Source organism: Macrotis lagotis, chromosome 1 (assembly GCF_037893015.1).
Source record: "Macrotis lagotis isolate mMagLag1 chromosome 1, bilby.v1.9.chrom.fasta, whole genome shotgun sequence".
NCBI classification, from domain to species: domain Eukaryota; kingdom Metazoa; phylum Chordata; class Mammalia; order Peramelemorphia; family Peramelidae; genus Macrotis; species Macrotis lagotis.
In genome coordinates this window covers 812,255,806-812,278,361 of record NC_133658.1, presented here as the reverse complement: position 1 = coordinate 812,278,361, position 22,556 = coordinate 812,255,806, and the positions used below count along the sequence as shown (strand labels likewise).

The window sequence follows — 22,556 nt, the reverse complement described above, 5'->3', positions numbered from 1 at the left end:
TGACTTTTCTCCCATATCTCTTTCCACCAGGGCAAGCACTGCATACTCGATGTATCAGGAAATGCTATCAAGCGGTTACAAGTCGCACAACTCTATCCCATCGCCATCTTCATTAAGCCGAAGTCATTGGAGCCACTGATGTAAGTATCCCTCCCTATCTCCTCAGAGTCCACAATAATGCCTTTTTAATCTCTTGTTTTGAAACTCCTATACTTCTGCTGGACACTCATACAGTCCTTTTCCTCCCTGCCAAATCCCTATAAAATTAAAGTTATTTGACTCACCCTAGGGAAGAGAGCCAATAGTTTCTTGAAAATGTATGTACTGTTTCCTAAGTTTTTTTTCCTTCTACTTTCCCAAAATCTGAGGGAGTGGAAGAGAGAGAGATTAATTGCTAGAAAGCAATAGTAATTGAATTGCCTCTCATTTGAGGCAGCAGTTCCAGGGGAAATAGAAATAAATGAGTTTGAGATATGGACCAAGTGACATTTTAGATTCTTTCTGTTGGCATTTAGATTTGCTCTGCAATAAGATTCTACCTTTCCTTAATTACAACTCTAAGCATAGGTCACTGTCATCAATAATACTTTCTCTCAAAAATGCTACATATATGAGTTATACCAATAGCTCAAACTTGCTATTGTCCAAATATAAATCAGCATAAATTTTGCTTCCAAAGGTCCTTAAAATTACAAAAAAAACTCATTATCATTTTTCTTCCTTTTGACTCCTTCTCCATAGCTCCCAATTTCTGTCCCTCTTAAACAAGAGAGCCATCAGGTAATATTTCATATTAAAGGATTTAGTCTGAGTTGATCCACAGTATCATTTGAGTCTGGAAAAAACAGTTGACCTGTGGGAGGCAAGAAGGTAGTAGCTATTGCCAGTAACCCTAAGGGGGATATCCATCTTTTTCTCTGTGATACTACTTGTAGGCAGTAGGGAGAACCTTAGGGATGTTCCAAATTGTTACAAAGTAGAAGAAAATCATGAAGAAGGGAAGAGTAGGATCAGAATTACCTGAATTTATATACTGTCATTGCCTCTTGTTACCTGAGTCTCTTTGGGCCAATCACTTCACTTCCCTAAACCTCAATTTACTTATATTTTTAAAAAGAGGTGGTTAGAGAGGTGGGCCTAAGCCTATGAATCTGTTTTCTTTCTGAAATAGATTCTACTTCAAATTAATAGAACTATGAAAACGTTTTGTACTGTCCCTTCAATAATGTTTCCACCTCATGGGGTTTCAGGTATACTGACTGCTTTGCTTCTGGGGAGGATAAGAATAAATAGAGGCTAATTTGGTACTGTTGAGTCCCCAGGATCCAAGGACAGAGAAAGTGACCTTTAAACTAAGGCAAACTTCTTGGGAGCATTTATTCCCTAGAGATTACTTACCCTTAGGGACTGAGTAGAAAGTGTTGGGGTCCCATCCTTTCCCATTGCAGAAAAATGGTTGCTAGGTCATCTGAAACAAATACATGGCTGTTGTTACTTTTTATATATTATCTCATTTCCAGCATACAGCCTCATCCCATTTTATAATCTCTCAATAAACGGCTAAAAGCACATCAAATTCTACTTTGTGTTCATAGGGGCATTTTTTTCCCATGATATAAAACCACAAGGCCAAGTGTCCTTTACAAGAGACCTCCTCTTTTGTGTACCACCTTCTTCCCACTCCTATGTCTGGGTAAGAGGATCAGCATATCTTCCCTTGCAGAATCTCTCCATGTGCTGTTGAAAATTAATCCAGTTACTAGCTGGATGACTCTAGACAAGTCATTTAACCTCTCTCAATCTCAGTTTCCTTACCTATAAAATGGAAATAATAACATCAGGATTACTATGAAGATGGAGTGAGATCATATATAAAGCACTTTGCAAACAGAAAAGCATGATGTAAATACTACTTATTGGTATTATTTTCTTAGGAAAAACACTGGACTTTTAGTCAAAATATCTCAATTCTCTTGCTGTTTTTGCCAAGTCATATGACTTTGACCATGTAAATGGGAAGTACATGCAAAGTAATTTCCAGGAGTGGAGGAATAGAATTAGAAACTTTGAATAAGGAGATGGTATTTGAGCTGTCTTAAAAGAAGCCATGGGTACCTTTTAGAGGAGGGTTAAGGAAAAAAATGACAAAGCACAGGAAAACACATAGGCCTACAGAGACACCAAGAAAAGCAGTGAGATTTTATCTATGAGAAAGAAGAACAAGTGAACCAGTTTGGCCAGACTAAAGAGGGCATAGGGTGAGCAGATGCTATGATAAAATCCATCTAATATAAACTGTTGCCACATCACAGTTCTTTTATGTTTCTGTAACACTTGGTTAATGGGAAGATGCCTAAATAGACCAACTGTGTGTCTTAAGGATAAGACCCTTGTGATATTGATCTCTGTGAAACCCATGCAGCCTAGAAGTAGCTTGGCAATGTTTGCCAAATAAGTTAGTTGAAGTCTGTTTTGATGGATTGATTCTCTAGTAATGAATATTTACCTGGAGTCTGTTTATATAATAGGAAAGGTTTTTTTGCTATGGTCTAGAGCAGTGATTCTCATTTAGTGGTCCAAAGTTTCCTCACTAAATATTCTTTAATAGTGCCCTAAGTAGCAAATGTCTAATATATATATATATATGTACATATATATATATATATATATATATATATACCTCCATGTCAGTAGCCATATATATATATATATTATATATATATATATATATATGTTTGAGGCATTATAGTTTTATTTCTGAAGTGAATAAAAAATGTCAATCAATGATTTTGGTGTTCATTCATACAGTGATTACACTAAACTCTGACACTTCTAAGTGGTATATTAAATTACTCTGAGGGTTCACAACACATTCTTGAAGGGTTCTTGTTGAAAAAGATTTCCTGAACAGAAAACATTGGGAATCTCTGATTTCAGGTAAAGAACAAAATCAAGAGACTCACCTCCTAGTTTTCAGTCTGCCACAGATTTGACTTCTTTGGCCATCAATTTTCTCATCAATAAAATTGAAGGGAGATGGGGCAGTATTAGATCATCCCTTATAACTATAACATTCTATAATTTTTTTAATATTTCTGTCTTTATCATCATCAATTTTTATAAGCAACTTACATAACCAATACACTACTATTTTGGTCAAAGGGTGATTGACTAGGAAAATGAGGTTTCTTTATCACCATTATCAGTCTAATAGTAACATAATTCCTGGCATTCAGATCGTACTAGGAGTTTGGATAGCACTTTCTACATATTATCTCAGTTGAAAACATGAAGGAGACTAAGTCACTGGATTGTAGTGTATTTTGAGGGGAATCAATTGTAGGAAGATTCGAAGAGATAGGAGCCCAGATTATGAAGAGCTTTGAATGTCAAAGGATTTTTTTTATTTGATTCTAGAAATAATGGAGAGCCACAGGAATTCACTGAATAAGTAGAATGACATGATTAAACCTGTGCTTTAGGAAGATCACTATCAAAGCAAAATGAAAGACGGACTGGAATAGGGAAAAACAAATATTGTACTAAGTTCCGGTAATTAAAATAAAAGTAAGACAATCCCTCTTCTCAAAGAGTTAATATTTCAAGGAGGGAGAAACACTCATAGAAGATTTCAACTTCAAATCAAATGCAAAGGCCCTAGGACTCTTAGAGTGCAGCAGCAAAACAGGTATTAATGACTCTTTTTGAATGTTATTTCCACTGATAAAATCAAATCAGTTTATAATGTTAAACTGACAGGGTGTATGGGGGATAACATTTCTTTTCTGGTCTTCAGTAGTTGTGACTAAGGCACCCACAGGAGCAGTGATCAGGTTCTGTGTACACAAAGGTTGCTGTACCAGGATGATGGCTGCAGACATTACATTACAAAGTTTCTTGGATTTGAGGTTCTAGCCTGCCTCCATTAGAGTGAAGGACAGATGGTGGTCAAGCTATAAATGGCTATTTGACTTGCCTGGTACATCCAAACTCCTATACCTCCCTCAGGTGCCTAAGCTGGCTTGCCTGCTATATGTATAGCCATAGGTTGAAAGATGGTGAAAGGTATGTCTCTTCTTCACAGGAGTTGCTTCTGTTTACAGGAGTAGCATGGCAAGGGGTGAAGGGTGCCATCCCCAAAGCTCTTTCTCTTCCTCTTCTCTTCAAGTTTATAGTGATTGGCTGGTTGATAGTGATGTTGCTGGTGATGTGACTTTTCCTCTCAATACTGGCTATAGGGGCTGGACTAGAAGCAGATTTACAGGGGACATTGTCATTCTCAAGGTTATTTGGTTCAGAGTCTTAGACTAACGTCATCAAGTTGTGAAGAGAAATGATGATTAAGGTGGTACTCATGGTTTGACTTTCCTGGCCTCTTCTACCTCCTTTCACTGTCTTTGATGCCTGTCTTATCTCCTCTCTAGACCTAAATTTTCAAATCTGTAAAATGGAGCTATATGTAAAATGAACTCTAAAGTCCCCTCCAACTCTCAATCTATGACTCCATGTTAGTAAGATTCAGTTCAAACATCCAATAGAAAATTGACAGAAATGTAAATTATCTTCTTCCTTTCTCCTTTCTCCCCTCTCACAGACATTCTGAATTTGGTGTGTGTTTTGGAAGCCACACTTTAAAAGGAACATTGTCACAAACAAACATCCTAAAGGAGGGTAGCCAAAATGATAAAATGACAAAAAGTCATATTATCTGATGGATATGTAAAGGAACAGATCAAAAGAAAACATGGTTGTTACAGTTGAGGGAAGGAAGGGGAAGACAAGATAGCTGAAGCATTGGAAGGTCTGACACTTGGTAGAGGGATTAACATTGTCCTTCTTAGCACCAGTGGTCAAGAGCAACAGGTGGTTCAGGGTTCAAGGACACAAATTTTAGCTCAGTATTACTTTATAGTGATGATGATGATATCCACAGTTGCTATACAAAGTTCTGAACTCCCATTACTAAATCTATCCAAATTAAGGCTAAATCATAATATTTCTAGATATTCCATTCCTAAATTAGTAACAGGAAAATTCCAATGACAGTTATTTTTACATTTTATTTTGCAGTAAATATGTTGGGGAGGCAGGAGGGGGGAAGGGAAGCAATTCCAAGGGTTGATAATTCATTCATGGGAAATATTCAGGGAATATTTTAACTGATATTTCATTCTTTACTTTCCTAGGGAGATGAATAAGCGTCTCACAGAGGAACAAGCCAAGAAAACCTATGACCGAGCTATCAAGTTAGAGCAAGAATTTGGAGAGTATTTTACAGGTAAGCCTGCAAGATGTGCTATAAGAAAGCAGATGAATGTTCTGATCAATGAGATGGGTGGGTGGGTAAGCAGAGATTCATCTGGCATGTAAAAATTGGTCCTTGAGACATTTAGGGTGACATGAGTGTTTTGGACACTGCAGTAATTTTCATTCAGTGCCTCATTGATCAGAATCCACACTGCTCAGCTTTGGCATTAAGCAACGTTTGTCAAAATACATTGAACGGAATTCAATTTTCAATCTGAAAAATTCCAAAAAACTTAAAAGAAAATCTAAGGAGAAATATCATCTCTCTCTTTTCTTTAAATCTATAGTCCTAGCCATTCCATTCCCTTGAAACTGAAAATTTTGGGGGTGCTTTGTAAAGGCTTCCCAGTCTTCCCATCTCTAGTGTGGAATTTATTCCCATACAACCCCAGATATAGGGAATGATTGTTTTCTTAAATCTCTCACCTAATAAAGATGTTATATAAATTACTTTGTGCCAAATTTTCCAGTGCCTCTCAGAGTTCCCTGGTAATGAGAATCCTTGTTCCCAATAACTACCTCCCAGGGTTACTATGAGAATCAAAAGAGATCACATATTTCAATCAATACTTCCACAAGCATTTATTAAGTACCTATTTTGTGTCAGACACTGGATATACAAAGTCAAAAAATGAAACAATATGTATATTGGATTGTTTGAATTGAGCTTCTGGCCTTTACTAATGATGTACCCATGGAAAAATCACTTAAACTTTTTGAGCCTTAGTTTCTTTATCAGGAAGTAATAATGTCTATAATTGCCTACCACATAGGGTTGTTGTGAAGATCAAAAGAATTCATGCATATTAAATCAAATTGTAAACTTTAAAGTGCAAAGAAAATATCTATTATTATGTAAAGTGTTTTTACAAACCTTTATCAGTCAATCTTTTTTTTTTTTTTCATGTCTGACTCTTCATGACCCCTTTTGGGGTTTTCTTGACAAAGAAAATGGAGTGATTTGCCATTTCCTTCTCCAGCTCATTATAAAGATGGGGAAACTGAGGCAAACAGCATTAACTGATTTGTCCTGGATTCCACAGCTAGTAAATGTCTGAGACCAGATTTGAACTAAGGAAGATGAGTCTTCCTGATTTCAGACCTGTTACTTTATCCATTGCACCAGCTAGCTGCCCACTTCCTTGGATCTTGGTGCCTCATCTATATAATAAGGAACCTGAACTAGGTGCCCATTTTATGAACTATATAAATGTTGACTATTACTGAATCCTTAGAATCTATAGGACCCCCAGAGAGAATTCTGCTTCATTAATTTCATTAAATCACTTCCTTGACCAGAGGGCATGTATAAGATAATGAAAGAGGAAAAAATCATGGTTTTCTCCTCTTTCTCCTTCATTCCCATATTCAAACTGTTCCTTTCTTTTGGAAGGGGAGACATTATTTGAGAAATACTCAAAAACTGAAGGATTCTGGAGTAGCTGATCATACAATGACTTTAGAGTTAGAAGCTTCACATTCCTCTCCTAATTCTATAACTCACTTATGTGACCTTGGTCAAATCCCTTAACTTCTCTGGACCTCAGCTCTCTTATTAGCAAAATGAGGATGCTAGACTAGAAGACCCTCCCCCCAAGGTTCATTTTAGGCTTAATAATCTATGATCTATGAAGCTAGATTTCCAACTTCAAATACCAATTATTCATCCTAACACTATCTTGGATCACTATCCCTAATCCTGCTTGCAGATGGTCCAGATACTGAGAAACATCCTCTTTGTTCAGGGAAATTAGTAAGTTAAAGCATCAAAACATTTCTTTCTCCCAGAACTGAGAAAAACTGAAAAAGTACTAAAAGAGGGGAGAGTTTTAAAGAGAAAAACGTTGCCACCTATTCAGAATATTTTGTTTTAGGAACAACATGTAGATTTTACTACTCATAGTAGATAATTAGAGTAGAACTCATGCCTGCAAAAAAGGGCAATTTAAAGGCATACTCTCTCTCTCTCCAGTGACTTTGAATAAGAATCTTGGATGGCAGGAAGACAAACCAGAATGAATACCATTTTAAAATCTGTTGAGTATTCATTCCCTGGTGTGTGTGTGTCTCTGTCTTAAGGCTGATAAAAAGAAATACAAAAAAGAAAAAAAAATCTTTAGGATTGAAGGAATAGAATTCAACTCAATTTAATAAGTTGCAAAAAGGGGAAATTCTCAACAATTAAGGCTGTCCAAAGGGAGAAAGAGCTACTTTGGCAAAGTAGTGAATTCTCCCTCACTGAAGGTCTTTGTGCAGAGACTAACTTGCCACTTGCTGGGTAGCCTGTAGAGGGGTTTCTTTTCTTGATAATGGAATGACCTGGGGAACCAAATTTCCCTCCCCCGCTCTGAAATTCTATGATTCTGATAGCCAGTTCTTCATATGGCAAGTTTCCATGGAAACATGACTGATGGGAGGGTGAAGCAGACAATATGTGACTGCTTAATGAATGATCCTCTGTCTTTTAAAATTACTTACTTAGACATCTCTTATTACCTAACAAGGTACATGGTCTATCTAAATTTTTCATATCGACTATTCAGATTTTAGGAAATGTCAATCATTTGGCAATTTGTACATGTATTGTCTAGTGGGTTATGTGAAGGGAAAGGTGAATTAATTAGTAATAGGCAAATTATTTTTCACCATAAAAGGACATTTTCAGTGATAAAGAATACTGGATTTAGAATCAGAAGACTAGAGTTCCAGTCTCACTTACTATCACAAGTACTACTGGGAGACTTTGTGTTCATGTCACTGAAATAAAAATAATAATAATAATAGTATTCTTTTGTGCACTGTGTGCTAAGCATATGCAAATATTATCTTATTTATTCCTCCCTACAACTGAGAAATCATTATTTGATTTTACAGATTTTACAGATAAAGAAAGTGAAACAAATAGAAGTGATTTGGCCAAGGTCACTTGGCTACAGTAATACCTATCTAAGGCCAAATTTGAACTCAGATCTTCCTGACTCCAATGTATCTGGTGGTGAAGTGACTAGAGCACCACACCTGGAGTCAGGAAGACATAAATTCAAATCTGGTCTCAGATTAGCTGTGTGACCCCGGGCAAGTCACTTAACCTAGTTTGCCTCAGTTTCCTTATCTGTAAAATGAGCTGGGGAAGAAAGTGGCATGTCATTCTAGTATCTTTGCCAAGAAAACCACAAATGGAGTCATGACAAATCAGACATGACTGAAATAATAAAACAACAACCCTCTTTGCCTTGATTTCCTCATCTACACACGAACTGGAAACAGAAATGACAAACCACTCCAGTATCTTTCCAAAAACCTTAAACAGGTTCAAGAAGAGTAAGACACAATAAAATGACTGAAAAACTCTGTGACTTCACTCCCAGAGCTCTATCCATTGAACTACCTAGCTGTCCACTTCCTTAGACCCTACTGCCTCTTCTGTAAAAATGAGGATTTGAACTAGGTGACCTCAAGTTCATTCCAGCTCTAGATATGTGATCCACATGCCTATAGAGTCCAAAAAAGATTCTCTTAAGTATCATCTTGATTCCTTGGTTAGTGTCAAAACTCACAAAAAGCAATTGACATTATTTCTAAAATTCAAATCATAGATCACATCATGGATCTAAAACTGGAAAGAACATTCAGAGACCATCTAGTTCTATCCCCTTATTTTGTAGCTGAGGAAACTGAGGCCTAGAGAGGTCAAATATCTTTGCCCCAGATCCCATAGATTCTAGGCAATAGAGACAAGTTTTGAATCCTGGTCCTCCTATTCCAGAGTTAGTTCTTCCATCATAACATGTCATGAACATCAATAATTCCCTTATTGTTATGAGGATATAACCATAACAGTATGGAACTCATGGGGTTGGTCAAACCATCTACTCATGTATGTCTTGGCAATTCATATTGATTTATCTCATTAGATAGTGTTGTTCTGATCACTTACCCCTAAAACATAGAATCTTTCTATTTAAAGAAAAGGAATTTCTCATTGTTCAATTGGTATAGATTTTATTATTTTTCATTTCTCTATATTCAGAAAGAAAATTTGAAAGTAATTTGGTAGGCAAAAAGGAACTCTTTTTTTTTTTCATAATTCCATCCCCACCTTGAGATATCACCAAGAAAGGGACCAAATTAGTGCAGAATTGTGTTTTAAGAAAATCCTTAAGGACTCGTTATGAAATCTTCACTTAGAATTATGTTATCTCTCAATTAAACAGGGAATTTAAAAAACTGTTATCTGCTGCAACACCTGGTATTGAGATTGTCCCTAGTGTTTTTCTGTGTTATAACAACAAAGACAATTTTTTTCTTAAAGGAAATCTATTGGAAACCATAGCGATAGTAAATTATAGGACATATCAGATGCAATTTGTAAACCAAGTTTTATTAAAATAAGGCAAAATTAAAGAATTATTCCAGAGGCCACACCTCTGGCTTCTAACCAGATGGTAAGAATTTCTGTCTGGGGAAGCTAAACTAAGGGAGAATAGGAAGAAAAACAGGGAGCTGGATTTAATGTGAGTGAAATACAGGCAAGGACTCAAATGACAGAGATAAAAGTAGATATGTGGGATAGGTGAAGTCACCACAGTTTCATAATGCTGATTTTTTTGTTTGTTTTTTTTTTAATTTATTTTTTATTCTCATTTTGTACAAATTTTTTTTACATTAATAAAATATACTTGTTTACAAGTAAACAAAATACCCCTCCCACCATGAATATAGATAGACTTGCTTGGTTGAAAAAGTAAAGGGGAGAAAAAAAAATTAAAATTAAAAAAAAAAATAGTAATAATTGTAGGTATGGCCAGGTGGTGCAATGGACGAAGCACCAGCCCTGGAGCCACGAGCACTTGAGCCCATATCCAGTCTCGTAAACCCAATAGTCACCCAGCCATGTGACATGCAAGCCACCCAATCCCCACTGCCCTGCAAAAACAAAAAAAGAAGAAAAAAAAAGACCCAAAATAAAATAAAATAGTAATAATAGTAGGGGTGGCTGGGTGGCAGACAGAGCATTGGCCCTTGAGCCAGGAGCACCTGGGTCCGAATCCGGCCCCAGACACCCAAAGATCACCCTGCTATGTGGCCCCAGGCAGGCCACCCAGCCCCACTTGCCCTGTACCCTCCCCCAAATAATAATAACAAAAAATGTGCTTCAGTCTTTGTTCCAACACCATCAACTCTGTGTGGGTGGATCACATTCTTTATGATAAGTCCATCACAAAAGTTGCTTCCATATTTCTCCAACTTTGCCATTGCTGATCGCAACTCCCTCCTTTCTTATTTCTCCACTACCATGTACTATATTTTCTCTCTCCTTTCACTCTGACTCTGCTGTAGGGTCGCTGAGTGGCTCAGCAGACAGATCCCTGGTCCTGGGGCCAAGAAGCCCTGAGCCCCCATACCACCCCTTAGGCCCAGAATCCACCAGGCCCTATGGTCCTGGGCAAGTCCTCCAATCCCAGCCCCTTGCAAGAAGTAAAAAAGATAATGTGTTATATCTGACCACTCTCCTCCCATGGCCCATCCTCTCCTCCTTTATTCACTTCCCCACCCCTTCCCCCTGCTCCCCCCTCCTTCTCACTCCAGTTGTCTATACCCCATTGAGTATATTTGCTGTTTCCTCTCCTAGCCATCTCTGATGAGAGCAAAGGTTCCCTCATTCCCCCTTGCCTCCCCGCTTCCATATCATTGCAATAGCTCATTGTAATAAAAAAAATCTTATTAAGTGAAATATCTTGGACTATTCCCCCTCTCCTTTTTCCCTCTCCCATTCCACTACCCTTTTTTTTCTATTGACTCCATTTTTACACCATATTTTATCTTTGAATTCAGCTTTCTCCTGTGCTTCAACTATAAAAGCTCCCTCTACCTGCTCTATTAACTGAGATGGTTCATATGAATATTATCAGTATCATTTTTGTATACATGCAGTTCATCCTCATTAAGTCCCTCCTATTTCCCCCCTCTCCTCCAATCTCCATGCTTCACCTGAGTCCTGTATCTGAAGATCAAACCTTCTGTTCAGCTCTGGCCATTCCAAAAGGAACCTTTGAAATTCCCCTGGTTCATTGAAAGTCCATCTTTTTCCCTGGAAGAGGACATTCAGCCTTGCTGGGTAGTTCATTCTTGGCTGCATTCTAAGCTCTTTTGCCTTCTGGTATATTGTATTCCAAGCCCTACAAGCTTCCAATGTAGATGCTGCTAAGTCCTGTGTGATCCTGACTGCAGCTCCACGATATTTGAACTGTGTCCTTCTGGCTGCTTGTAATATTTTCTCTTTGACTTGGGAATTCTGGAACTTGGCTATAATATTCCTAGGGGTTGGTTTTTTGGGATCTCTTTCTCGGGGGGATCGGTGGATTCTCTCCATTTCTATTTTGCCCTCTGCTTCTAGAATATTAGGGCAATTTTCCTGTAGTAATTCTTTGAAAATGATGTCAAGGCTCTTTTCCTGATCATGACTTTCAGGCATTCCAATAATTTTCAAATTATCCTTCCTAAGTCTGTTTTCCATATCAGTTGTTTTTTCAATGAGATATTTCACATTTTCTTCTAATTTTTCATTTTTTTGGTTTTGAAGTATTGATTCCTGATTTCTGGTAAAATCATCAATCTCCCTGAATTCTATTCTTTGTCTGAAGGATTTGTTCTCCTCAGAGAGTTTTCATATCTCTTTTTCCATCTGGCCAATTTTGCTTTTTAAAGCATTCTTCTCCTCAATAAATTTTTGAACTGTTTTGTCCATTTGACCTAAGCTGGTTTTTAGCATGCTATTTTCTTCAGCATTTTTTTGGATTTCCTTGACTAAGCTGCTGACTTCATTTTCATGTTTTTCCTGAATCTCTCTCCTTTCTTTTCCCAGTTTTTCTTCCAACTCCCTCATTTGATTTTCAAAGTCTTTTTTGAGCTCTGTCATAGCCTGAACCCAATTTCTGTTTTTCTTGGAGTCTTTAGATGCAGGAGCTTGTGCTTCCTCATCTTCAGACTGAGTATTTTGATCCTTGGGCTCATTTGCAAAATATTTCTCAATGGTCTTCCTCTTATTTCTTTGCTTGTTCATTTTCCCAGCCTAAGCCTGAGCTTTTGGGACACTCCCACAAGGGTCTCAATGTGTGAGGCTCTGTCCTCCCTCCTAGTCTGTGAATGACCATAAGCGCACCGCTCTGCCACAGGGCCGAGGTGGGGGGGGGGGGGGCCTGCTGTTGTATGGGGGGCCCTAGACTGTGATCAGGATCTGAATGTGGTCAGAGCCCCAGAGTCCTTGTTCCAGGGGCAGAGGACAGAGCTCTGCAGTCTCTCTTCACTCCCCTCCCTCAGCTCAATGGGCTCATGCCCTGGGGGGCTCCTGCTTACTGGCTCCACCTGCTTCTGTTTCTGGGTCTGGGCTGCTGAAAGACCAAGCTGCTTGCTGTGTGCCCTGAGGGCTGGACTCCACGTGCTCGCTCTGGCAGAGCCCCCCCCCCCCACTGTTCCCCCACTTTGTGCCGGTGCTCCCCGGGGTGCAGCCCAGGAGACTCCCCCGCTGCTGTGAGCTGTGGCTCCCAGTGCCCTGGGGCTGCCTCCGGGAGGCTGAAGTTCTTTGGCTCTGGTGGGCCACCCCTCTAACCCCAGGGAGCAGAGCCTTTCTGCTCTTTTCCAGGTTAACTTGAGTAGGAGAACTGCCTCACTGGGTCCCTTTGTGGGTTCTGTCTCTCGAAAGTTTAATTAGAGTCCTTAGTTTATGAGTTTTATCAGAGAGCTCCTAAGACTCGATCCCTTCATGTTGCCATCTTGGCTCCGCCCCAATGCTGATTTTTTTTAAGAGATCTGTTTGACACAGGTAGATAGATAGACAGACAGACAGGCAGGCAGACAGGCGGGGAAAATTCTGTGACAGAGAAAAGTGGACTTCTCATTACAATGTGTCCAAAAGATTCAACATTTGCTTTAATGCCTACTATATATTTCCCTTTCTATTTCATCATGGCAACTCTGGAGCTATTATATATAATTTCCCAGAATGCTTGGAAAATGAATAGGTGGTTCTGTTTGATGATTAATTATAGATTAATCAATATACACAGAAAACCTTTCTATTTCCAATGTGAGGTGTAAATAGATTGATGGTAGATTTATTTATATATTCTATTATCTATTTATATATACATACATATGTATGTATGTGTGTATATAAATACATATACATATATATATATATAAATAATTTGGTAGTTTACTCTCCAGCATTGTAATATAGCTTTATAAAAATCATAGAGTGTTGTGCTTGTGAAGAAGTTAAGAAGACTTTGTTAAAGTTAAGAAGTTTTTCGTTCAAATTCAAGCTCAGATGCTAGTTGTATGATCCTGGAAAACTCTCAGTCTCAATTCCTAAGCTGTAAAATGAGCTAGTTGGATTCCGGGTCTCTCAGGACCTTCTAGCTCTAAACCTGAGTCAACTAGGTATCACAGTAGATAAGAGAGCAGGACCTAAGTCAGGTAGATCTGAGTTCAAATCCAGCCTCAGACATTTCCAGCTGTGCTTCTCTGTTTCAGGTTTTTTCAACTGTAAAATGAAGAAAATATCTGACTCCCAATATTATAAGGTTCAAATGAGATAATATTTGTAAAGCACTCAGCACAGTGTCTGACAAATAGTAGGTGCCTAATAAATGCTTCTTTCCTTCCACCTTCCTGTAATGATTCCAATTCAATATTTTGGTCTTGCTTTGTCGACTGAGAATTATCTATTCTGGACCTTGTCCAGAACTATTGCTAGTAAAAGTGTTATGGCTTGGTATAAAGAACTTTAGACTAAAAGACAGGAGATTGTAAATGACCTTAGTTAGGCTAGACACCTGACCTTCTGGGCACTGGCTTCTTCATCTAATCTAGAGAAATAGAGAAGCTAGAGCAAATTATCTCTAAGATTCCTTCCTACCCTAAGATTATATAAAAATCATATTTATATGCATTATAAATTATATAGTTTAAATAGGTTACATAAGGATGGCAATAAATTTGAATTTACAAATATTATTTTATTTAATCCTCACAACAACCCGGAGAAGAAGGTCTTATGATTATCCTCATTTTATGGAGGAGGAAACTGAGGCAATAAAAACTGTACCTGAGGTCACATACCTGGGGAGTTTTTTGTTTTGTTTTGTTTTGTTTTGTTTTTAGTTTTTGCAAGGCAATGGGGTTAAGTGGCTTGCCCAAGACCACACAACTAGGCAATTATTAAGTGTCTGAGGCCAGATTTGAACTCAGGTACTCCTGACTCCAGGGCCAGTGCTCTATCCACTATGCAATCTAGCTGCCCCCACTACGCCACCTGACCGCCCCCTGAGGTTACATACCTGGTGACTGAGACTGTACTTGAATTGAATTCCTATTCCCTCTAGCACTCTCCTAGCTGCTTCTAAATTAAAAATATTCATTATAAAGATTTTGAGATTCCATAACTTACATAGTTCATATAATTGTATAACATTATTCTTTGTAGTAATAGGAGCCCTAAGAATAAGAGGTTACATTTATATAGTCAGCCAATAAACATCTGTTAAGCACCTATTACATGACAAGTTTGTGCTAAACACATTAAAGCATCAAGGTTTATAAAATGCTTTCTTCATTACTTTTAAGGTAGGTAGAAAACCTTAAAAAAATTTTTAATGTTATACTTTGAGTTAGGTTCTAAGGAAGATACAAAAACTGGGCTAAAAAAGTTTCTTAAGCACTTGATATGATAGGATCTAAAGATACTAAAGAAAATATCAAAAATACCCACCCTCCTTGAGTTTATACTCTACTGAATCTGAGGGATATTATTATCAGCTGAGGAAACTGAGACAGAAGTTAAATACAGAATTTAAAGGCTCAGGGTCACACAGTTGATACCTTAGATTGGATTTAAACACAACTTTCTGAACTCAGTTCCAGGACTCTTTCCTCTATACCACCTAGTTGCCATTCTAAGGGATACAAAACCTAGACAAAATTCTGATAGAGCATAGAACATAAGAAGAATAAAGTCTGGAAGACAGTTGATGTGCCCTAGGAAATTTTGAGGAGAAAGAGAGAGAATACTTTGAGCTGCAGAGATCACAAAAGGCTTTTTACTTTACCCATATTCTGAGAATGACCATAAATATCTTTACATTGCAGCTATTGTTCAAGGAGAAACCTTAGAAGATATATATAACCAATGCAAACTCGTTATCGAAGAACAATCTGGTCCTTTCATCTGGATCCCTTCCAAGGAGAAGTTATAAATTAGCTGCTGCACCTCTGATGATGACAGAAGAGTATTTAGAAGAAAAAAATATATAATATACTACGTGGAGGCTTTTATGTTTTTGTTGCATTTATGTTCTTGCAGTCAATGTGAATTTTTATGAATGTACAACACAACGTGTGTGAAGCCATGAAGGAAACTGAGGGGCCAAAGGGTAGAAATTCAAGGACTTTTGCCGTATGTGGGAAAGACGTCATGTGCTCAAAGTGCCAGGTGTAGGTATGGATTTCTGATGGGGCTCTCTGTCCAGAGGTTCGAGCTGCCTCCTCGATTCAATGGACACCCCAACCTGTTTTAATGGCTGAGTTCTGTGTGTTGATTGCTTTAAAGAAGTTCCCAGCTCTTGAACCTCACCAAGCTTGTCATTGCACATCTGTAATTGGAATTTTGTAACTATGCACATCCTTTGATTTCTTAGCAAAAAGAGACAACGAATTAAAAAAAAATCAGAAAGAAAGGAAATGGTTCCCTTCAGAGACACCATTGCACCAGGAAGTGGTGACTATATATATGGTTGTTTTGACCGGTTACTGCAAAGGAGAGCGTTCCATGAAACTGGCAAGTGTCTGGGAGCATTTACCTTATTGTTGAAGGGGGAGGGAGGGGTCCATCTGAGAATAGCTTTATGATTTTTGATTGTCTATTTTACCATTTATATACTGAAAGAAGGCACTTACAGATGGAATAATTTATAAAATAAAATTATATTAAATGTATAGAAACTAATTTATATAGGTGAAAAAATGTTTTTGTGAGATATTTTGTAAAGACTTAACTAATGGAAAGGCAAAGTATATTACACTCTCAGCAGACTGTCAGATTTAGAGAACTTAAAAGTTTCGCTATTCTTTTGGTTATTGATGATTTTTCAGCAACAACTTAATTTCTTTAAAAGTCAGGCCCCTCCTTCCTAAGTTTCCTCCCATGACAGAGAGATGTTGATGTTATGGAACAAGCCCTGGATTTGAAATCAAGAGTCCTGAATTCAAACCCCAGCTCTGTTGCTTATTACCTGTGTTATACTAAGCAAGGCACTTCCCACTCCTGATCCTCAGTTTCCTCATCTGTAAAAGGGGGAGTTAGTCTATCTGATTTCTAAGGTCTTTTTTCCAACACTATGTCCTATGATTTCCCATTGGCTCATAAGAATAAATTCCTGTGGAACCCCATTCCTTAATGAGTTAGCCTCTAGACTCTTTTTGAGATGTGGCTGAGATAATGCATCTTTAAACTGATGGTTCTTCTTCAGAGGGCGAATTCACATCAGTGACTTAGAGTGCAGGTGTTTCTCTTCTTAAGGAGCCCTGATTATGAGCCTTGGACAGCTCCCTTCTGGGTTCTCCCCTATAAGACCCAAAAGCTAAGCAGATGTTTTGGCACACATTCCAGCTGACCAGTCACTTCTTTCCACTTCATTCACCAAGAGTTTGGGTACAATAGATACCTTTGGGGGATTTTATCATAGATCTGCTGAATATCTTGAAGGACAAGAAAGGAAATACCTATTTTGAGAGCTACAGCACAGTTTATTTTTGACTGATTATGGGTCTGACAATTCCATGGTATGACAAAGGCATGAGGAAGGGCATGCCAAGGTTCTAAGGTGACTGCCCTCACACACTTACATGGGGTTATACCTGGACCAAATGAAAAAAAGGGAAAAGATCATCTCCCAAATTTCAACAGTAAATTGAACCAAGAGAGACTAAGTTCAGCACTTCCTAGCTGTCTATGACAGCTTTTTCACTCAGTTGTTTAGGAGAAAAGTCCTGAGTGACCTTGAATGGAAGTGACTATGGTTCTCTCTGAGCAGAGCCATGCTCCACAGCCTTATTTTGGTGGCATCTCCAGACCTGGCAGGTATGTCCTGCCACACTGTGCAGTAAAAGGTGCATCAGCAGAGATGAGAACAGACCAGGGCAACTGACAACCATCAGCTCTGATGGTGTTTCTTTGCAGTAGAAACAAAGGACATCAGAAGTCAGGTCCCTTTTAAAGAAATTGAGTTGTCCACCTTGCTCCGAGTACCATCTGGCTGGCTGGCTGCAAACCACCTTACCCCCCCCCCCCCCTTTCCCCCAAAAAAAGAAAAAAAGAAAAATAAATAGAAACAAAACAAATCCATCTGTGCATTCAATCAGAGTCTTGGGTCAACAGACAGAAGGGCTAGACATGCATTCCCAGACCTTCCTCCCTATCTCCCCCACCAACTACAATCAGCACTTCAAGAGAACTCTGCAGAGCAACTCAGATCCTAAAGAGATTTCCACATCCATTAACTGCTATTGTCTCAGGTTCAGGCCCACTTCACTGAAATTGCTTCCACCCTCCCATTGCCTAAGCAGAACTTTCTCCTATTATCCCAGCTTTCCTTCCCCCAAATCTCACTGACAGTGTTTTGTTTCTTCCCCTTTGAGCATGCAACCTTTTCCAAGACTCTCCTTAACTTAGTACATGTTTTCTAAGGTCATGTGCTGTGCTTTCCAATTGATAGTGGTATTGTGGCTGAATACAATCAAGTTTTCCCCCCACCAAGCTTCTGTTATATAGTATATAGTATATAGTATATTATTTATTTTCCTTGTCTGGATGCTTCCAGCTTAGAGTTGGCTTTTACACTGTTTTTTTTTAATATAGATTTTTAAATATTATATATCAGCTTGGAAAATTGCCAAGAGGATTGGTCGTTTTTCCCTATAAGGTTTCCTCTTCCATTTGCTTTGCTGTCTTGATGTTTTGTGCTTCCTATCCTTACAGTCTTTAGTGCTCCTTGCAATTCCAGGATTTTGCAGCAGCTCTAACTTCTGCAGAGAAGGCAGGAAAATGATTCCAGATACATCTAGTGCCAATGCACTTGGAGCCTCAGACCAGACTGGTGCTAACCCTGCGAACAAACAGTGAACTGGCTCTCTCTCTCTCTCTCTCTCTCTCTCTCTCTCTCTCTCTCTCTCTCTCACACACACACACACACACACACACACACACACTCTCTCTCTCTCTCTCTCTCTCTCTCTCTCTCTCTCTCTCTCTCTCTCTCTCTCTCTCTCCCCCTCTTCCACTTTCCTTCTCTTCCTCCCGCCATTCAGGAGGCTCACTGGTGGGCACAGCATAACACAACACCCACACCATACAACATGCAAACACTGGACCCTTTCAGAAATGTGCCAGACCGTGTCACTGGTGCTATTTCGCATGCTCTGGCACAATGTGTAGCACCGCAGGGGTCTTCACTAACCAAAAATTAAATCTCATCGCCCATTTGCAACAATTCATGTCAGTGTTCACTTCTGCTCTTCATGTGCAGATGGGCAGTGGTATCTTCTCTCCCAGCCCTCCATTAATTTCTCTGCTGAGCCTATATCCTCCTGTTTGCCACTGGTGCTCAGGGAGGTCACCTAGGAAAACCCTATTCTCTGCCTTCACATTCCGCTGTCTCAATGTATCTATAGCTAATCCTCCTGGACAAAATCCATGCTAGGGTATACCACTGTCCTTTCTCTATCCAACATCCCTTTCCCCCCTTCCTTCACTCTTTTCCAACCCTCTCTCCTCCCTCTTTTCTTATTTCTCTCAACTTTCTCCATTTCTTTTTTGTTCCCTTCCCTTTTCTATCTCTTCCTTCCATCTTCTTTTGTTCTCTTCTCTCCTTTTCCTATTCTAGCTCTTCCCTCTCTCCCTATTCCTTTTCCTTTCTCCTTTAACTTTTCTCCCTTTCCTTTCCCACTCCTATTTTTCCATAGCTCTTATTTATCCATCCCTGACTCCCTTCTCGTCTGCCTCCTCTCCCTTTTTTCTTCTTTCTCCTTTTATTCCGCCTTATCTCTTCCCTCTCTCTATTGTTCTCTATTTCTGTGCCTCTCCTGCTGTCCCTCAACCTCAATCTTTCTACTTCTCTTTCTGCTTCGCATGTGGTGACATCAGGAAACCTATCTTGCAAGGAATTGTTCCTGCTTCTCTAGTAGAGCAAATCTAGATGCCTAAGTTACAGCAATTCCTAGCCAAAAGCCTAGTGCCCTGTTGGAGAACAGCTAATCCTCCTGGAATTCTTATTCTTCTACTGAGAATTGGTTGATTTTGCATGGTCACTACAAGAACACCTTCTAAAAATAAGAGCAGTCTGAACCTCAGAGTTTCATTGGCACTCAGGAATAGCCACCTGGGTGTTAAGCCAGGAGCAAAAAATACTGGCCAGAAAGAAAAAAATTGTCATATGGCACCTTTTTTCAGGCCACTTATGGAACCAATATTGTTTTAGTTTAGAGGACAGATTTTCTTTCTTTTCTTTTTTCTTCTCTCCATTCCAAAGCTTTCTTTTTCTTCTTTCCACATGAAGCATCCTCTTTGGTCTCTTAGCCATGGACTCCAGCTGGTTCCTGATTGAGTTCATTCATCTCTATTGTTGAAACAAAATGAATTTGCTGGTCAAACTACATCCATTGTCTTGTCACATTCCCAGATAATATTCAAGCAAGGAACTAAGAGGTTCACTCTTGTTTCTTTTTATTTTTCTTAAAGAAAAAAAGAAAAAGAGGGCAGTTCTCTTGAAATTGGTGAAAGAACCTCCCCACCCTTCCCCCATTCCCCAAGGAAAATCATTTTGAAAGTGAACTAAATGCAAATTATATTGTTATGTTTTTATATATGTATATCTATGGTATATACCCATTATATATATATACTGTATATACACATATATATATATAATATATTGGGCATGTGTAGGATCCATACCAATACTGGCACATGGGCACAAGGCTGTAAATATTTTTCTTCACTCCACCCTGTTCTTCAGGACTAGTTAACATACAGCATATCGTAGCCTGCCCCATCACTGAAAGAGCACCTGAGAACAAGCTGGGATTACCTGACATCTAGGTTTTGATTATCTGAGTGGTGGAGCCCAATAGATCATTAGCAAAACATCAGGAAAGAGAAGCAGATGGCACTGTTGACTCCCAGTGGGAATGATTGACTTTTCTTCTTTTCCCTTTTAATTTTGTGTTTCCCAAGTTTCCATTGGAGTGTCTGAATTTTCCAGTATGCCAGGCTGTATCCCAGTTGATGCTTTGTTTCTAACACTTGTGGTGATGTGATTCTCTCTGACAGGATGTTTCTCCACCTTGAGCTGTAGTTGGGGGTATTTGGAGTCCGAACTGGGGTTTTACAGAGACATTATACAGCTTACACTCCTGTTAAGTGTAAATATTTGACACATCCATTCCATTTGTGTAAAGAATAAAGCACACACAATTATAAAGTTGAGATGTATATTTCATACGAGCTGTCTCCTTGCATATTTATTCCATTCCAAGCGATCGATGGTGGCTCAATTGTAAATCCTTTGCTAGAGTGTTTATAAATATGTCATGAATTTTATTATAAGACATTAAAACATTTTTACACTTTATAACAAATGATTTCTTCACAAAAGCATAATTAGTTTTCTTTCAGGGAAATTCAAAGAATTGAGTAAGAGACAATATGTTATAGTGGATAGAGCACTGGACCTAGACAAAAGAACACCTGGATCAAATCCCACTTCAGACACTTATTATCAGTGTGACCCTGGGAAAGTCAATTAACCTCATCCAAAAAAAATTCAGTTTTTTCACCTGTAAAATGAGGGTATTGGAATCAATGGCCTCTAACGATTCTTCCAGCCCTAAATCTATGATTCCATCACAGTCTCTTTTCATTTTCTCTTAGCTCATATTCATTCAATTTTGAACTCAAAACAGTAGGAAAAAGATGGCCAATGGCAATGTATAGAGAACCAATCTTAGAATCATTAGTTCTGAGAACTATTTTAGAATTGGGCAGGGTCAAGATTGGACTAGGAGACTCAAAGGTCTCTTCTAGTTCTTAGTCTATCTTATGATTCAGAATGTGGTGCATATTGTCAGACCTTAGAAAACTCATCTGGTTAGAAGAGTTCTAGAGAGGCCAAATGAATTGTCCAAGGTCTAATAAGTGACAGAAATGAGTCTAGCAGGGGGTCTCTTGAGTCTTAAAGAGGATCTTTCTCCCAAGAAATAATTACACAACCATGGTATTTTTCATTAGGAAGCTATGTTTTGTTAGAAACAAAGCTGAATCCCCAAGGTCAGAGGGAAAAACTTTCAGAAAAATACATCAAGAGGAGAACAAAATCTACCTCTTTCCATTAGTAACAGTCAAGTGGGAAATTGAGGTTGTTATCCAAAAGTTCAAGCGTGCCTCAACTCCCTTGACATGACAAAAAATACAGAGGATAAATACATCAATTGTTCAGGTAACTGACCAAATTTTTCACCTCAGTTTTAAGTATTGACTCAGGTCACATCCATGTTTACCCATCAAAATCAATCATTCTGAGACCAACTCTAATTTTTGAGAAACAATCAATTCCCATATATTCAGAGCAACCATGTAGACATCCAAATCAGATAATATAAGGGCAAACATAGCTCAGGATTCATAGTTTACAAAATAATAATCTGCATTTTATTGTATTTTCAATTTTTAAAAAATGATTCCTTCACATAAAATTAGTGAGACAGATGTAAGTATTGTTGCAAATGGGAAAACTGAGGCTCAGAGCAATGAAATGATTGTTCTGAGGATCCCACAGATTGAAAGAGTTTAATTTCAAACCTGAGTTTCCTGAATATAAGTCCAATGTTCTTTCCACATTCCTATGATACTTCTCTAGATCCTGGGATCATTTAGTCAACTCTAATTAAGGACCCTTCCTGCTGTGAGATTCTATGATTCTTTGACTTATTAAACACTAAATTTAGAGTTAGAGTTCCCTAATTCGAATTCTGGTGCTAACTCTTACAACTTGTATGAATTTCTGTAGGTATTTTAACCTCTACATTCAGCAGTTTTCTCATCTGAAAAAAGTGAGGAACTTTAATTGGAATACCTTGAAGGCTCCTTGTAAGGTTCAGATACATATAACACCTAGGACAAATTAACACGTATGCTT

General features: G+C 38.5%; 1 protein-coding gene across 6 annotated transcripts in view; it reads left to right on the top strand.

The window, feature by feature from the left end:
- LOC141508420 (disks large homolog 2) overlaps positions 1-20,938 on the top strand; it is a 2,787,507-nt gene extending 2,766,569 nt beyond the window's left edge. For all 6 annotated transcript variants that reach the window (XM_074217018.1, XM_074217021.1, XM_074217022.1 and 3 more), the window contains 3 exons: positions 31-140; positions 5,187-5,278; positions 15,457-20,938. In XM_074217018.1, coding sequence (XP_074073119.1) covers positions 31-140; positions 5,187-5,278; positions 15,457-15,563 — 309 coding nt within the window. In that variant the 3' untranslated portion in view covers positions 15,564-20,938. The remainder of the gene's footprint in view (positions 1-30; positions 141-5,186; positions 5,279-15,456) is intronic.
- The last annotated feature ends 1,618 nt before the right edge of the window (positions 20,939-22,556 follow it).